General features: G+C 35.4%; 1 protein-coding gene across 1 annotated transcript; it reads left to right on the top strand.

Annotated features, from left to right (window-relative positions):
- The first annotated feature begins 1,519 nt into the window (after positions 1 to 1,519).
- LOC137918416 (organic cation transporter protein-like) lies at positions 1,520 to 12,485 on the top strand. Its single transcript, XM_068761218.1, has 6 exons — positions 1,520 to 1,704; positions 5,748 to 5,976; positions 7,716 to 7,971; positions 8,992 to 9,615; positions 11,157 to 11,338; positions 12,283 to 12,485. The coding sequence occupies exons 1-6, from the start codon at positions 1,520 to 1,522 to the stop codon at positions 12,445 to 12,447; spliced, it is 1,641 nt and encodes a 546-aa protein (XP_068617319.1). The 3' UTR covers positions 12,448 to 12,485.
- The last annotated feature ends 245 nt before the right edge of the window (positions 12,486 to 12,730 follow it).

The raw sequence follows: 12,730 nt of genomic DNA, 5'->3' as shown, positions 1-12,730 counted from the left end.
ATTTCCAGTCAATGGACACCCACTGCAAGACCTAAGCTCCTCTTATAGATCGTAACGATGATCGGTCCTATACTGCCCGTATCCAGCGAGTTTTTGCGACCTTGTCGTCGGTCTACCATATGGGGACCTGCTTACACCACGTCTACCGGCTCTTGGTCGCAACTTGAAAGCCTTTCAGCCTGAATTTCCATCGCCTGCATGAGCGATATTCCTCGCCCACTGCCAGTTCAGACGAGTATTTGTTTGATTTATTTTAGTTGGGCTTCTTCATTTGTCATTTAATTTTGCAGCGAAGCACCGAGGATAACTTTGAGCGTTCCTAGCTTCGTCGCATGCTATCTAGTCTTGCTTATTCTAAATAAGACTTATTTAAAATTTGTGTCATGTATTAATATACTTATATTATAAGAACAAAAATAAATAAATGTAATATTGTGAAAATGTCTAATTTTAATACTTTGTAATTTATTTTAATTAAAGTATATTTTGATTTTAAAGCTTAATATTTTTTCTGTTTTACCTGTTTCTTTATTGTAAGTTATATTATTATTTAATTAAAACTTTTATACTAATTAAAATAAGACCACTAATAAGACTCAAAGGAAGACCTAGGAAGGCTGGAATGTGAAGAGGAAGATGTTGGGAGTATCGGAAGGGAGTCATCTTGGCAAAGAACGGTAATGGACAAAGATAGAGAAGAGGATCATGGAGGACAAGGAAGTGGAGGAGGAGGAGGAGGTGGGGGAGGAGGAGGGGGAGGGGAAAAGGGGGAGGGTATGGGAGAAGGGGAGGGGGAGAAGGGGGGAGGGGTAGGGGAGAAGGGGAGGGGGAGGAGGAGAAGGAGGAGGATGCGAGGACTCGCAAAGAGTTGTAGTGAAACAGACAGAAGAAGAATGTTAATAAAAATGATTTGCATTATCAATTATAAGCACAATATGTACAAATACAAAATGAAAATAGGATTAAAACCAAGACTTTGCAAAAGCCTTCTAGCTTCACTACTTTGAAAGAAGCTTTAGCCAAAGCACTTTCTGCGATCTACTATGAACCTGTGTAATATGCAAATGTCACTTGGGCAACTGTGTGTGTGTATCATAATGAAATTTTAACAGATACGAATGTTATTTGAATTTGTTTTTAAGTTTTTGTAAGTCAAATTCATTTATTTAGTGGTTATTATATGATGTTATATTGACTGCATTTAACTTACTATAATTGTGAAAGATATACGGGTAAAGTGATATTAGATTTACTAAAAAATTTAAGACATGGCATAACAAAAACATGGCCAAAACAGTCGACACATTTTAACAGTTTAATGTTTATTCAAATAAATGGATTGGTTGATTAGATATACATTCGATACGGCTTAATATCAAGGATTTTTGGATACTAATATCACATAATTACTCTCTAATTTATCAAAGATAACAGAGAGGGCAAATTCGCTTGATGGATGATGTACAGAATTTTGATCGTCATTCTTTAAGCGGCACTTTGCCGCACCGGTATATTCGCAATGTCGAATGAAAAAGGATCAAAGGTAGAGAGGCATGGTGTGGACTTAGACAATATCCTTGTGGAAGAAGTCGGTCAATTCGGCAAGTATCAAATCGTCACACTCCTACTTGCTGCACTGCCTGTTATATTCTCTGCCTTCGCGTCCGGAGAATACATCTTCACAACTGCCAGAATACCTTCTAGGTAAAGTTAATTATTATTGATACTATATATTACAGGCTTCGATCGATTGTCGAATTATTTCAATATATAAATTTGTATGACCTATGTTAGCTACGGGGAAATCTAAACATATTATTTGTGTGAACAATTATTATTACTATTCCACCATAAAATTAGGGAAATCCAAACACCGATCGTAATTAACTAACCGGCATCTTAAATATTATTAGGAGTGCTGTCATATACGTGTGCATATTTCTAACTTCAATACACATAATTTGTACTTTTGTCATATAATTTCAAGAAATAAAAAATCAAATTTTGAATAATGGCTTGCACTATCAAAGAGCTTGGCCACCCCTGACATATATCATAGATATAGTGAGAAATGTATTTTGATGGACAAAGATTTTGTTTAAGTAATTATTTATATGACTATTGGCTTGAATTATTTCAGTATACACGTAATTAAGTGTTTTATGACATATGCAATCATAAAATCTCTATATTATGTATAATAAACAATTAACCTTGAAGATTGAAAAGTTGAAGTATTAATATACTATATCATTTTATAGTTCATCTTATATATCAGCCACATAAAGCTATACATATATAACGTATTATTATGCATTTACTGCAACGAATACAACACATATATAGTATGTATTTTAATTCGTTCGTGCAAAATAAGATGTTTTTCACATAAACATACATAATAAAATTACAAATTATATGCCTATCAAAGTTTTAAGTTTAAAAAGTTGACGACCCCTGATCGTCTAGAACCTTAATTTTAGGTCTGTATACCTGCATAGTTATTATGACAGTATATGTAGTATATGCATGATGGTTCATCAACATTTCAGCAGGTAGAAAGCAAGGAAGCCTTCCAAGCAGATTTTCAATACGGCCAGAGAGAATATTGTATCTGGTGTCTTCGGACAACTTCTAATTATTGATAATAATCACTAATCTATTAAACATGTAACTATCCATCAATCTTAATAACTACTATTACGCGTGTAACTTAAGAACACTGCACTTGAATTCAAGTGTTCTACTTATGATAGATCTGAGAATATTTAATATATTAGTTTATATTGATAGATTACAATTTCTACAATTTTTATATACAGTTGTAATGAAATAGGCATTTGTCTTCCATCTCACCTGATGGAGAGTGTAGATGAAGACGAAGGTGGTACACGCCCATCCAAAAGAAACCTGTTCACTTTACACTTAAAGGCTCAAGAGTTCAACTCATCAGGAAAAATAGACCCAGGCAGGTCGTTCTAAATCTTGGCGAATCTCACCAATAACGAGCTGTCGAATCGTTTAGTTCGACTTTTGGGTATGTCAACAACGTATGGATGAAACTTTTGCCTGCGCCTAGTAGTCCAATATAGGGAAAGAGCCTTCGAGCACTCTCCGAAGTGTGTCCTATAAAAACCGATAAACTGGCAACTTGACGCCGATGCTCAAGGGTTAAGTCATAGCAATAAGTTACTCAAGTTAGTTCGGGTTTTAATTTGGACCAATATTATTTCAGATCTAGGATGTTCACTCCTTTTTCTCCTTCATAGATTACCAATAAAGCCTGTTGTAAGCCTACTTCAGCGCATCCTGACGATCATATTTGTCATTCGTGTAGCTTGATGTCATACGCTGCCTTTGCCTGTATGTTGTCTCAATTTCTCTTATATGACTTCGAGCTATCTCTTCTGCGAGTTATATAGCCTTCTCACTCCCGCTCCTACTTGTCATATGGGACATATTTAAAACAAATTCCTCTCCACTACTCCTTTCAGCGATTGTATCCCAAAATGTATTCATAAAAACAACTACACTTCTAATGTAAACCCTATATGATACATAATAAATAAGATAAGATAAACAGTTGCGTAGTAGAAATATATTGTTGTTTGAAATTTATGTAATATCTATAAGATTGTGTTATCAAATACATACTTCGATTAGAGGATTAGGATAAATAATGCAAATGATTAAAATAAAAACAATGACGTAAATAATATCAAATAAGATTTAATTTTTAAAAAGAACGCGATATACTTCCTAGATCCAGACTAGGTCTTAAGGTTGTAACAACAAGTCCAAAGTAGAAGTGCGTATACTACTTATCCTCTGTTGATATAATTACTGTTAGCACGAAGGCTTTTACAGCTTCATCTGAGATGAGTTCACAAAGCGAAGGGGTCTGTTAACTTAAAAACTAAATATCTTATAGATTCAGGCGTTACTTTGCGGAAGTCCATTCTAAGTAAGAAAAGGATTAATACATAGCTACTTCCGCTATGTAGCAGAAGTCGTGCCGCCCGCCAGCCCGCTGATTACACCGATTAGTGCCAAACACCGATGCACTAATCAGTGTAACATTACTCTTGATGATGCCCCGTGGAGGGGTGAAACAAGTGTCGAGTGATTTTACGGTGGTAGAGGTGTAATTCGCATTGTTTGCCGCATGCGCATTTATCAATGGACTTGCGGGCGGAGCAATTTATTGCACGACTACTGCTACATAGCAGAAGTAGCTATATATTAGTCCTTTTCTTACTTAAAAACTAAAAATAAAACTGGTAGGGTGCGTACTTGTTGCATTAAGATGTTTGCAAAGCGCTCTACCCGTGTAGAGATGTGTATTGTTTATGTTGGTGTTATGTATGTGGCTTGAGACGGCAGCGTGGATGACAGGCGAGTGAAGTAGGGATCAGGATCCAACCTAGGTTCGCCCACGCTGTTCACGGTTAGGGAGCCGGCGGCCGCTTACTAAAAACGAGTGTTGTGGCGTGATGAATAATGTTTAGTCTTTTTTGTATAACCCGTTGACCTGTGTAGAATATCGAAGGTGCAGTGGCATATATTCATTCGTATCTATTTTATTTATACCTTCGTAAATAAACAATTTTATTTCTGTAAAATTCCTCTTTTCGATGCGCCGTTCTCGATGACGTAATATTGCTTCTACAAGAATTTTAAGTTTCATATGAAATAAGAACTGTACTAATTTGCGGAGCTTTACTTAATTCGTTCATATCTAAGATATACTTGGTATCTATTAGTCAACGCATTAAACATTTTTATTATTCCTGATATACTCGAGGAATTCCTAGTGTAGATATCCTCATGTTAAGTTTAGAAACTGTGAGGTTGGTCATGAGGCAGAAAGTGAGAGACAACGTTTCAGTTCCGCAAGAACACTGGTAACAAGTTGAAGACATTAGTCTTGTTAAGATAAAATACATTTATTCAACATTGGAACTTTTAACAGAAATCTTATTAATTCTCGACTTGTTATCTATTTATTTATTGACTCTACTCTGCTTCGCAAGGTGTTGTAGTAATGGAGAAGAAGCAGGAAGAAACTACATCTTATTATAAAGTTTGACAATACAGATTTATACATATATACTTATACACTCTTAATGAAATCAAAATCAGGCGACATCACTGCCAAGGATTGTTGTCATTTAAATATTCGTTTATTGAATAATAAGCCTTTTCTGTCAATTTACGTTTAGTATACATTTTGAATTATGCAAATAGTACTCCGATAATATTTTGCGGAATATTAAAAAATCTGATTCCATTTATTACAAATGAATTAGAGATTTTTTGCAGTCGAAACTTTGGTATAGCCAGTTTTTCAATTTGCTTTGTAACACTATATACTTTACTTATTTTTTCGAATTTTAATATAAGTATTTTTGTATATATGTATGTGTACATAAATGTATAAATGTATATATATATATATATATATATATATATATACATACTTATATATTTACATATGTGTGTGTGTATGTGTGAATGGTTATATATGTATTTGTATATATGTACACCTTTATCTGCCCTCTCCTTCGTGTCTCTCATCTCCATCCAAAGGTTGTCTGGTAGAGATTGTCTCGATCTTTCACCTTTATATAAATTGTTTCTGTTTTTAGTTATTATCTATGGTGTACAATACATAACATAAATAATAAGCCTTTCAACTTGTTATCACTGTGTCCTAAAATATTAACAAAGTAATGCATTGTTTGCAGATGTCTCATTCCGCAATGCGATGGACCAGAACCGGAGTTTTCTCCCGAATGGGTTCTAAATGCAATCCCCGGTACAAGCACGAGCAGTTTTGATAATTGCGCACGATACTCGAATAGTACAGGAAGTTCAGACGCAAGCGGTGTCTGCCCAGCCGCATGGTTCGACAGATCCCGCACCGAGAACTGCCAGAGCTACGTTTATGAGAATCAGAACACCGTTGTCTATGACGTGAGTTGGTGTTGCTATTAACACGTTCACTGCGGCTTGAGGTCGATTCAGCCTCATGGTAAACTTTGCACTGGTGCGGCGCGTAAAACTCGTGTTTTCTCTCTAGTGCGGCGGCTGTTTACACTCAACCGTATGAGGTATGACAAAAACAAATATAGCTTTCTTTATGTCTGCAAAGCATTGACTCAATATTGTAAAAAAATATTGATGAACATGAGGCAGAAAAGGCCTCAACCGCACTACTAGGAAGTTCAGCTTGAGGCTGATTCGACCTCAGCCGCACCAGCTGAAAGTTCTTCAAAAATGGGCCCGCAGTGAACGTGTTAAAAGTTATTCATGATACAAGCTTTGCTGGGGTTCTGCTAGTTCTTCTCCCAGCGTTATCTCTTTCGGACGTGATAGAGCAATGTTAGTCAGGTAATAGGGGTCCTCGGGTGGTTCTATCTTACACCTAAACGGCACAAGAGCTTTGGGACTTCTATTCCGGTGAACTGTATAAAATAGAGATCCAAGTAGAGGTCCATGCTGTGCACATAGAGAATAGTTACAGTGAAGAGAATTAATCCAAGCATAACTTTAAATATAGTAAAGTTATAAATATCAAAATTCAAACCACGTAAAGCATTCAAATATCTTTTACAGTACCCGGCAATAAATATTGCACATCGACATTTGGAAAGAGACAATCAGTTAATTTCGTTATCTCTGTGGCACAAAATACGAGTGACAAAACGTCACATAGGTAGTGTGAGACAGAGACAGTGCTATACGAAGCCGATATTAGTCGACTGTCTCTTTCCAAAGGTCGATGTGCAATATTTATCGCAGATACTGTAATAAATTTAAAAGTTCATTAAAATGAATTTGTGAAACAAATCATTTGAGTGAAATATTTTTAAGTGACAGTAAAGCTTGAGAAAAAATTGTTCTACAACTGTATTATATTGGAAAAGTGACCACTTTCGAGTTTCTTGTGGGCTGTTCCGTGATCACGGCGCATTTGTGACCATTATTGAGCAGGGGAATTCAGTTTGATTCTGGTTTCAATGAGATTGAGCTCTTCAAGGATTCTTATCATGATGTACACAGGTGGTCACTTTAATTATTCAATGTTAGAATGGTAAATGAATTTAAAAACAACGAAACCAATAAAACTTTGTATTAAATGTCTATTTTTTATGGCCCTATTTTTGGATTCTCGTCCACCTATATTAAATCTATGAAAGGAACTTTTGTTTCAAATAATTCTTCAGTAATTTTTTTTTAGCGTTATTTTCTAAGTAAGAAAAGGACCAATATTTAGCCACTTCCGCACATGCAGTGGTTGTGCAATAAAGTGCACCGCCTGCCAGCCCGCTGATAAATGCGTATGCGGCAAACAATGCGAATAAACCACTCAAAACGTGTTTCATCCCTCCACGGGGCATCTTCAGGAGTTATGTTACACCGATTAGTGCCAAACACAGAGTCAATTTTGCACTAATTGGTGTAACATAACTCCTGAAGATGCCCCGTACCACTACATGTGCGGAAGTGGCTAAATATTGGTCCTTTTCTTACTTAGGATGGACTTCCGCGAGGTAACGCCTGATTCCATTAAATACGTTCTCTTCTATCAACCTTGACTAGTTCTTCTACAATATCTTCTTTCATTCTTTACATTTTCTTTTATTCACAATGCTTACACACATCGCTTCTACATTTTTTGGTATCATAAATTTGTAAATTTTAATTTTCAGTTCGACATGGCTTGTGATGAATGGAGAAGATCACAAATCGGTTCCATCCGCACCATTGGAACTCTACTGGTGCTGCCCATCACAGGGTATATATCGGACAGGTGGGGTCGACGTGTCGCGCTTACCATCAACGCCTTCAACACCGGCTGGTTAGGCCTTGTACGATCCTTCGTCAACTCTTACGAATGGTTCCTGGCGCTGGAGGTCATTGAGTCAACAGTTGGTGCTGGAGCGTATTCTTCGTGTTATATTTTAGGTGAATTGTCTCAAAATAAAGTTTATATGCTGTAGATCTATTAAAAAAAATTAAGTCTATTAAGACTGCGTAATATTTCAGATATAACATTATCGGCTATAATAGTCTAATTTAAAATTCTACCACGACATAACATATGACTTTTTTTTCCTCTTTTACTTCCCTGGTTTTAAGTACACATTTCTTTAAAGAATTATATTATTTAAATCCTCATGTTTCTTCTATCTTAATGTCAATTATTCTTTGTTCTTTTATTGCTCATTCTTTTATTTCTATTTATTCTTTCTTCCGTTCATACCTCACTTTACTTTCGTCGCCTTTCCTCACCGAATTTTACAGGTTCTGTATTACTTTATTTATGTCATTTTATTTTTTTATACATTATGCATTTATTTTAAATTTTACATTTTTATTTTTTATTTTCCTTAATATTCTTAGTGCTATATCACAGTTCTATATACATATAGAGATATCAAATGACTGAAACGATATTGATAAAGACGAGGAAGAGATTTCCTATTCAATTACGCATTTTTCCATCGTACAACACGACGCCCGGATTTACTGGTACGCGGTTGAAATTCCTTCACTAAGTATTTCGCTAATACTTTTATAGTGGAGTGAAACAACCTACTGGCTTCACTGTTTCCAAAAAATTATAACAAAACAAAAGTGAATAGGTTTTTTAGGCAAACACGTGAGTGAGACGAAGGTCAAATACTTCGTCTATGAAAGATATAAAAAATAGATTTATAAACGTTTTTCTTTTTTACAGTTTTTTTCAATGGCCTCGGTATTGTGGGCCTCTTGTACCCCTATCTTAGAAAAGGACAGGGTCTTTTTATTTTATTTATTTATTTTTCACATTACTTTTATTTACGCGCTCTTCTTGCATTCTTCTTACAATCTTTCGTACTTCATCTTTCTTTCCACAATTCTTTTGACTTTCTTTTTTTTTCAATATCATTCATTCCTCGCCTCATTCCTCAATTTTACATTTCTTTATTATCTTTTTTACAGTCACGGAGCTTGTTGGACCTAAATATCGAGTCGTGGCTGGGGCAACCATGTCCACGATGTTCGCACTGGGACAGGTGATACTTGGCTTCATTGCATGGGGTGTCCAACCGTGGAGAACGCTTACACAAGTCCTCTACGCTCCCCAACTGCTTGTTGTCTCATACTTCTGGATTCTCTCTGAATCAGTTCGTTGGTTAATGTCCAAAGGAAGGTATGAGGAATCGGAGGCGATTCTAAAAAAGGTGGCGAAGAGAAATAATAAGGAAATATCAGAGAAGTCTTTAGAAAGTTTAAGAGCGACAGCTGAAGAGGAAAAACTTATAGAGAAACCTAAAGAGCCTTGGCTGCCGATATTGGTGTTCAGATCTAGAATTATACTGTCCCGTTGTGTAGTTTCTCCCGTTTGGTGGGTGACAAACACTTTGGTTTACTACGGAATGTCGATAAATGCTGTAAATTTATCTGGTAACCGGTATTTAAATTACGTAGCTGTGACTGCGATTGAAATTCCTGGGTATTGGACAGCGATTCTCCTTCTGGATCGTCTAGGAAGAAAGCCGGTGCTTATTATTGGATACTGGCTTTGCGCCGCCTGCCAGTTCGGATTTGCATTCATTCCTGAGAGTACGTATTTTTTCTTATTACTTAGCAACCTTACGAACCAAAAATGAATTAATTGCGCATGTAAACGAATTTTTCAAATAATAATAGAATATAAGACAAGTATAGCAATGTATTAAAAAGTTCAAATCCAAACAAATCTGTGATAATAAAAAAATATATAAAGATTGGAAAATAAAATGTACCTAGTCACCTAAGAGTAAAAAAGATGAGGAAAGGAAGGCGATGAAAGCAAGAAGAAATGAAAGAACAAAAATTGCAAGATATTGTGAAGGATAAAAGGAAAGAATAAAAGAAATTGAGAAGTATGAAAGTGAGCGTCGAATAAAGATAAAACTCTGAAATAATTGTGTAAATAAAGTCTCTGTCCCAAACTAGATAGGGGGTACGAGAGGCTCCCAATAGCGAAGGCTATTAAAAAATAATATACTTAAGAGATGCATAATTGTTTGAAAGTGGAAAACAGCAATAGCGGGGGCCATAAAATAAAAAATATTATTAAGAAATACATCATTATGTTTGAAAGTGGTAAACAGGTGAAAGCAAATTAATTTTTTTAGAACCTCCACTGTTGGACATAGAGGTCCCCATTAGATTTATAATAGAACCTATTGGCAGCGGCTTGCATTTGCATTTTGATTTAACTATTATTATTACATTACCTTGTAAATTTCTTGTAAACGCCTATTCGAAGAAAAAAGATTAGTTGAATAAGCTGTTACAAGGTCTTTCGAATTGTCGATCAACATAAAATGTCGGCATTGTTGTCCCTATAAGAAGCAACTACGGTTTGGAAGGCAGTTCTGATGCAGCCGGCGAGAAACTCAACAGTTGCTCTTTACAAATATAGTTTTAATTAGTGCTTGACAATAATTAGCTTCCTCAAAGAGCATTGACAACATGCATGCTGTTTGTAAAGGATAGGTTCGTCGTAGGAATTCGCTTGATGCTGCGAATGTCTTGTATGGGGCGTCCATCGGCGAAAAAAAAAGAAAAAGAAAAAATGTATATAAATGTGATATAATATTAACATATAACTACACACACACACATTATATATATATATATATATATATATACATATAATATGTGTGTGTGTGTGTATATGGTATGTTCTAAATACTGTAGTGTCACCTTTTTCGTATTTTAATTTGTATATAATTGTTGTTTATTAATTTATTATATTAATTTAATTATTATTTCTAATAGATTCAGGCGTTACTTTGCTGAAGTCCATCCTAATTAAGAAAAGGACTAATATAAAGCTACTTCCGCTATGTAGCAGTAGACGTGCAATTGCAAGTGCCAAACCAGACTCGGTGTTTGGCACTAATCGATGTAACATTGCTCCTGGGGATGCCCCGTGAAGGGGTGAAACACGTGTTGAGTGATTTAACGGTGGTAGTTGTGTAATTTGCATTGTTTGCCGCATGCGGGCATCAGCGGGCTGGCGTGCGGTGAACTTTATTGCACGACTACTGCTACATAGCGGAAGTAGCTATATATAAGTCCTTTTCTTACTTAATTATTATTATTTTGAACAGATAACGACGGTTGGTCATTGGCTGTGTACCTGATTGGAAAGTTTAGTATTGCTATGGTGATGACTTCTATATATGTATACACCATGGAGATTTACCCCACCAAGTATAGGCATAGTTTGCTTGCCTTTTCATCTATGGTGGGACGTCTTGGTTCTATAACAGCACCCTTGACACCGGCACTCGTAAGAATATTTTTAAAAGATGTTATTTTATTAATTTTTATAATATGATTCATTTAATGCGCAAGGATTCAATGCTAATATTCCACATGGCCCGATTATGGAACATTCTATCGGTTTCCTTGTTTCCCGAGAAATATAACCCAGGTCTCTTCAGGGAGAGAACTCTTCCGAATGAACTGGCGATTCAAGGCGATTTGGTAGCCAAAGGCAAATTAAATGGACAAATGTGTTTATCTTATTAAATAAAAAAAATGTATGTTAATGTTATTGTCCGCTTTGTGTTATTAGATATTTGATAATTTGTGTAGATAATATATATAAATATTAGGAGAACCAGAAAGTAATGTCGTTTCTGTCGACATATTTAACAGAAAATCCGATTGATTTGTTACCGCTCCGGCATTGATTTGTATACTAGATGGCAAAAGGTTGTTGATAAGGAATGTGAATATATTGTTGATTATAAATACAAACTTGTTAAAAATGTGGACGTGTGAATTTAACTTAAAGCGACATTACTTTTCCGGGCCCCCTAATATGAATACAAATTGATAAATCATGCCATATTGAGAATACTTTAAATAAACACCAACCTTTTTGGTGACTTGTCCCAACTTAGCCTTTGTAAAATTCTTCCTGCCCCCGTGTAGCAATCATATTTTTTTATTAAAGTGAAAAGGGTCAAACTCGCGTCGAGTCTTTTAAATTGCCTCTCTTAACAATCAAATTGCCCCCTATAGGGTGTGTGCGCCAAAACACTGCTCTAAATGATTCTGAGTGGATCGGATTATGAATAAATATATATAAATGAAAAATGTTACCCATTTTTCTATAAGGCCAGAATTCATTCTGTCGTTTATATAGTCTGTATTATTATATTTCGTATTTTTATTAGAGGAATTCCCCCTTAATGTCAATATACATAAAATGATTTAATTTCACAGGCATTGGAAGTATGGGCTAGTTTACCGGCGGTTCTATTCGGCAGCTTCGCGTTACTGTCAGGTCTTCTAGTGTTTACTACACCAGAAACCCTGGGCACCAAGCTGCCGGATACAATAGAGGAAGCGGAGCAGTTAGGCAAGAAGAATAACAAAACAGATCTCTGAGATATCTCCAAATAAATATAGAATATTATTTTACGTTATATATACTGTTTTATTGTTATAAACCGTTTTATTTAAAGGTATATTATTAAATAAATATTATAATAGCGTTCAAAAGTTTTTAGTTGATCTAAATGTTTGGATCCTGGTTTGTTGAATCATTTACATGATTGGTATTATAATGTACATACCAGGATTGTTTATTTTCATTTCAAAGGATTACGAATTAGGATACACGATATTATCGAACAGGATATTGTGTAACACCTTATTGAATAAGACGATA

This window comes from Battus philenor, unplaced genomic scaffold (genome assembly GCF_028537555.1).
Source record: "Battus philenor isolate CCGP_79_NKW_IND1 unplaced genomic scaffold, ilBatPhil1.0.hap1 SCAF_14, whole genome shotgun sequence".
Lineage (NCBI taxonomy): Eukaryota > Metazoa > Arthropoda > Insecta > Lepidoptera > Papilionidae > Battus > Battus philenor.
The sequence above is the reverse complement of the archived record's forward strand: the minus strand, read 5'-3'. Positions and strand labels throughout refer to the sequence as shown.

Bases quoted from the DNA above. Each gene is read 5' to 3' on its own strand.
- LOC137918416 (XM_068761218.1), top strand. From the start codon at position 1,520: ATGTCGAATGAAAAAGGATCAAAGGTAGAGAGGCATGGTGTGGACTTA. The intron at 5,977-7,715 runs GTGAGTTGGTGT...TTTAATTTTCAG, and splicing joins AGAACACCGTTGTCTATGAC to TTCGACATGGCTTGTGATGA. The intron at 9,616-11,156 runs GTACGTATTTTT...TATTTTGAACAG, and splicing joins ATTTGCATTCATTCCTGAGA to ATAACGACGGTTGGTCATTG.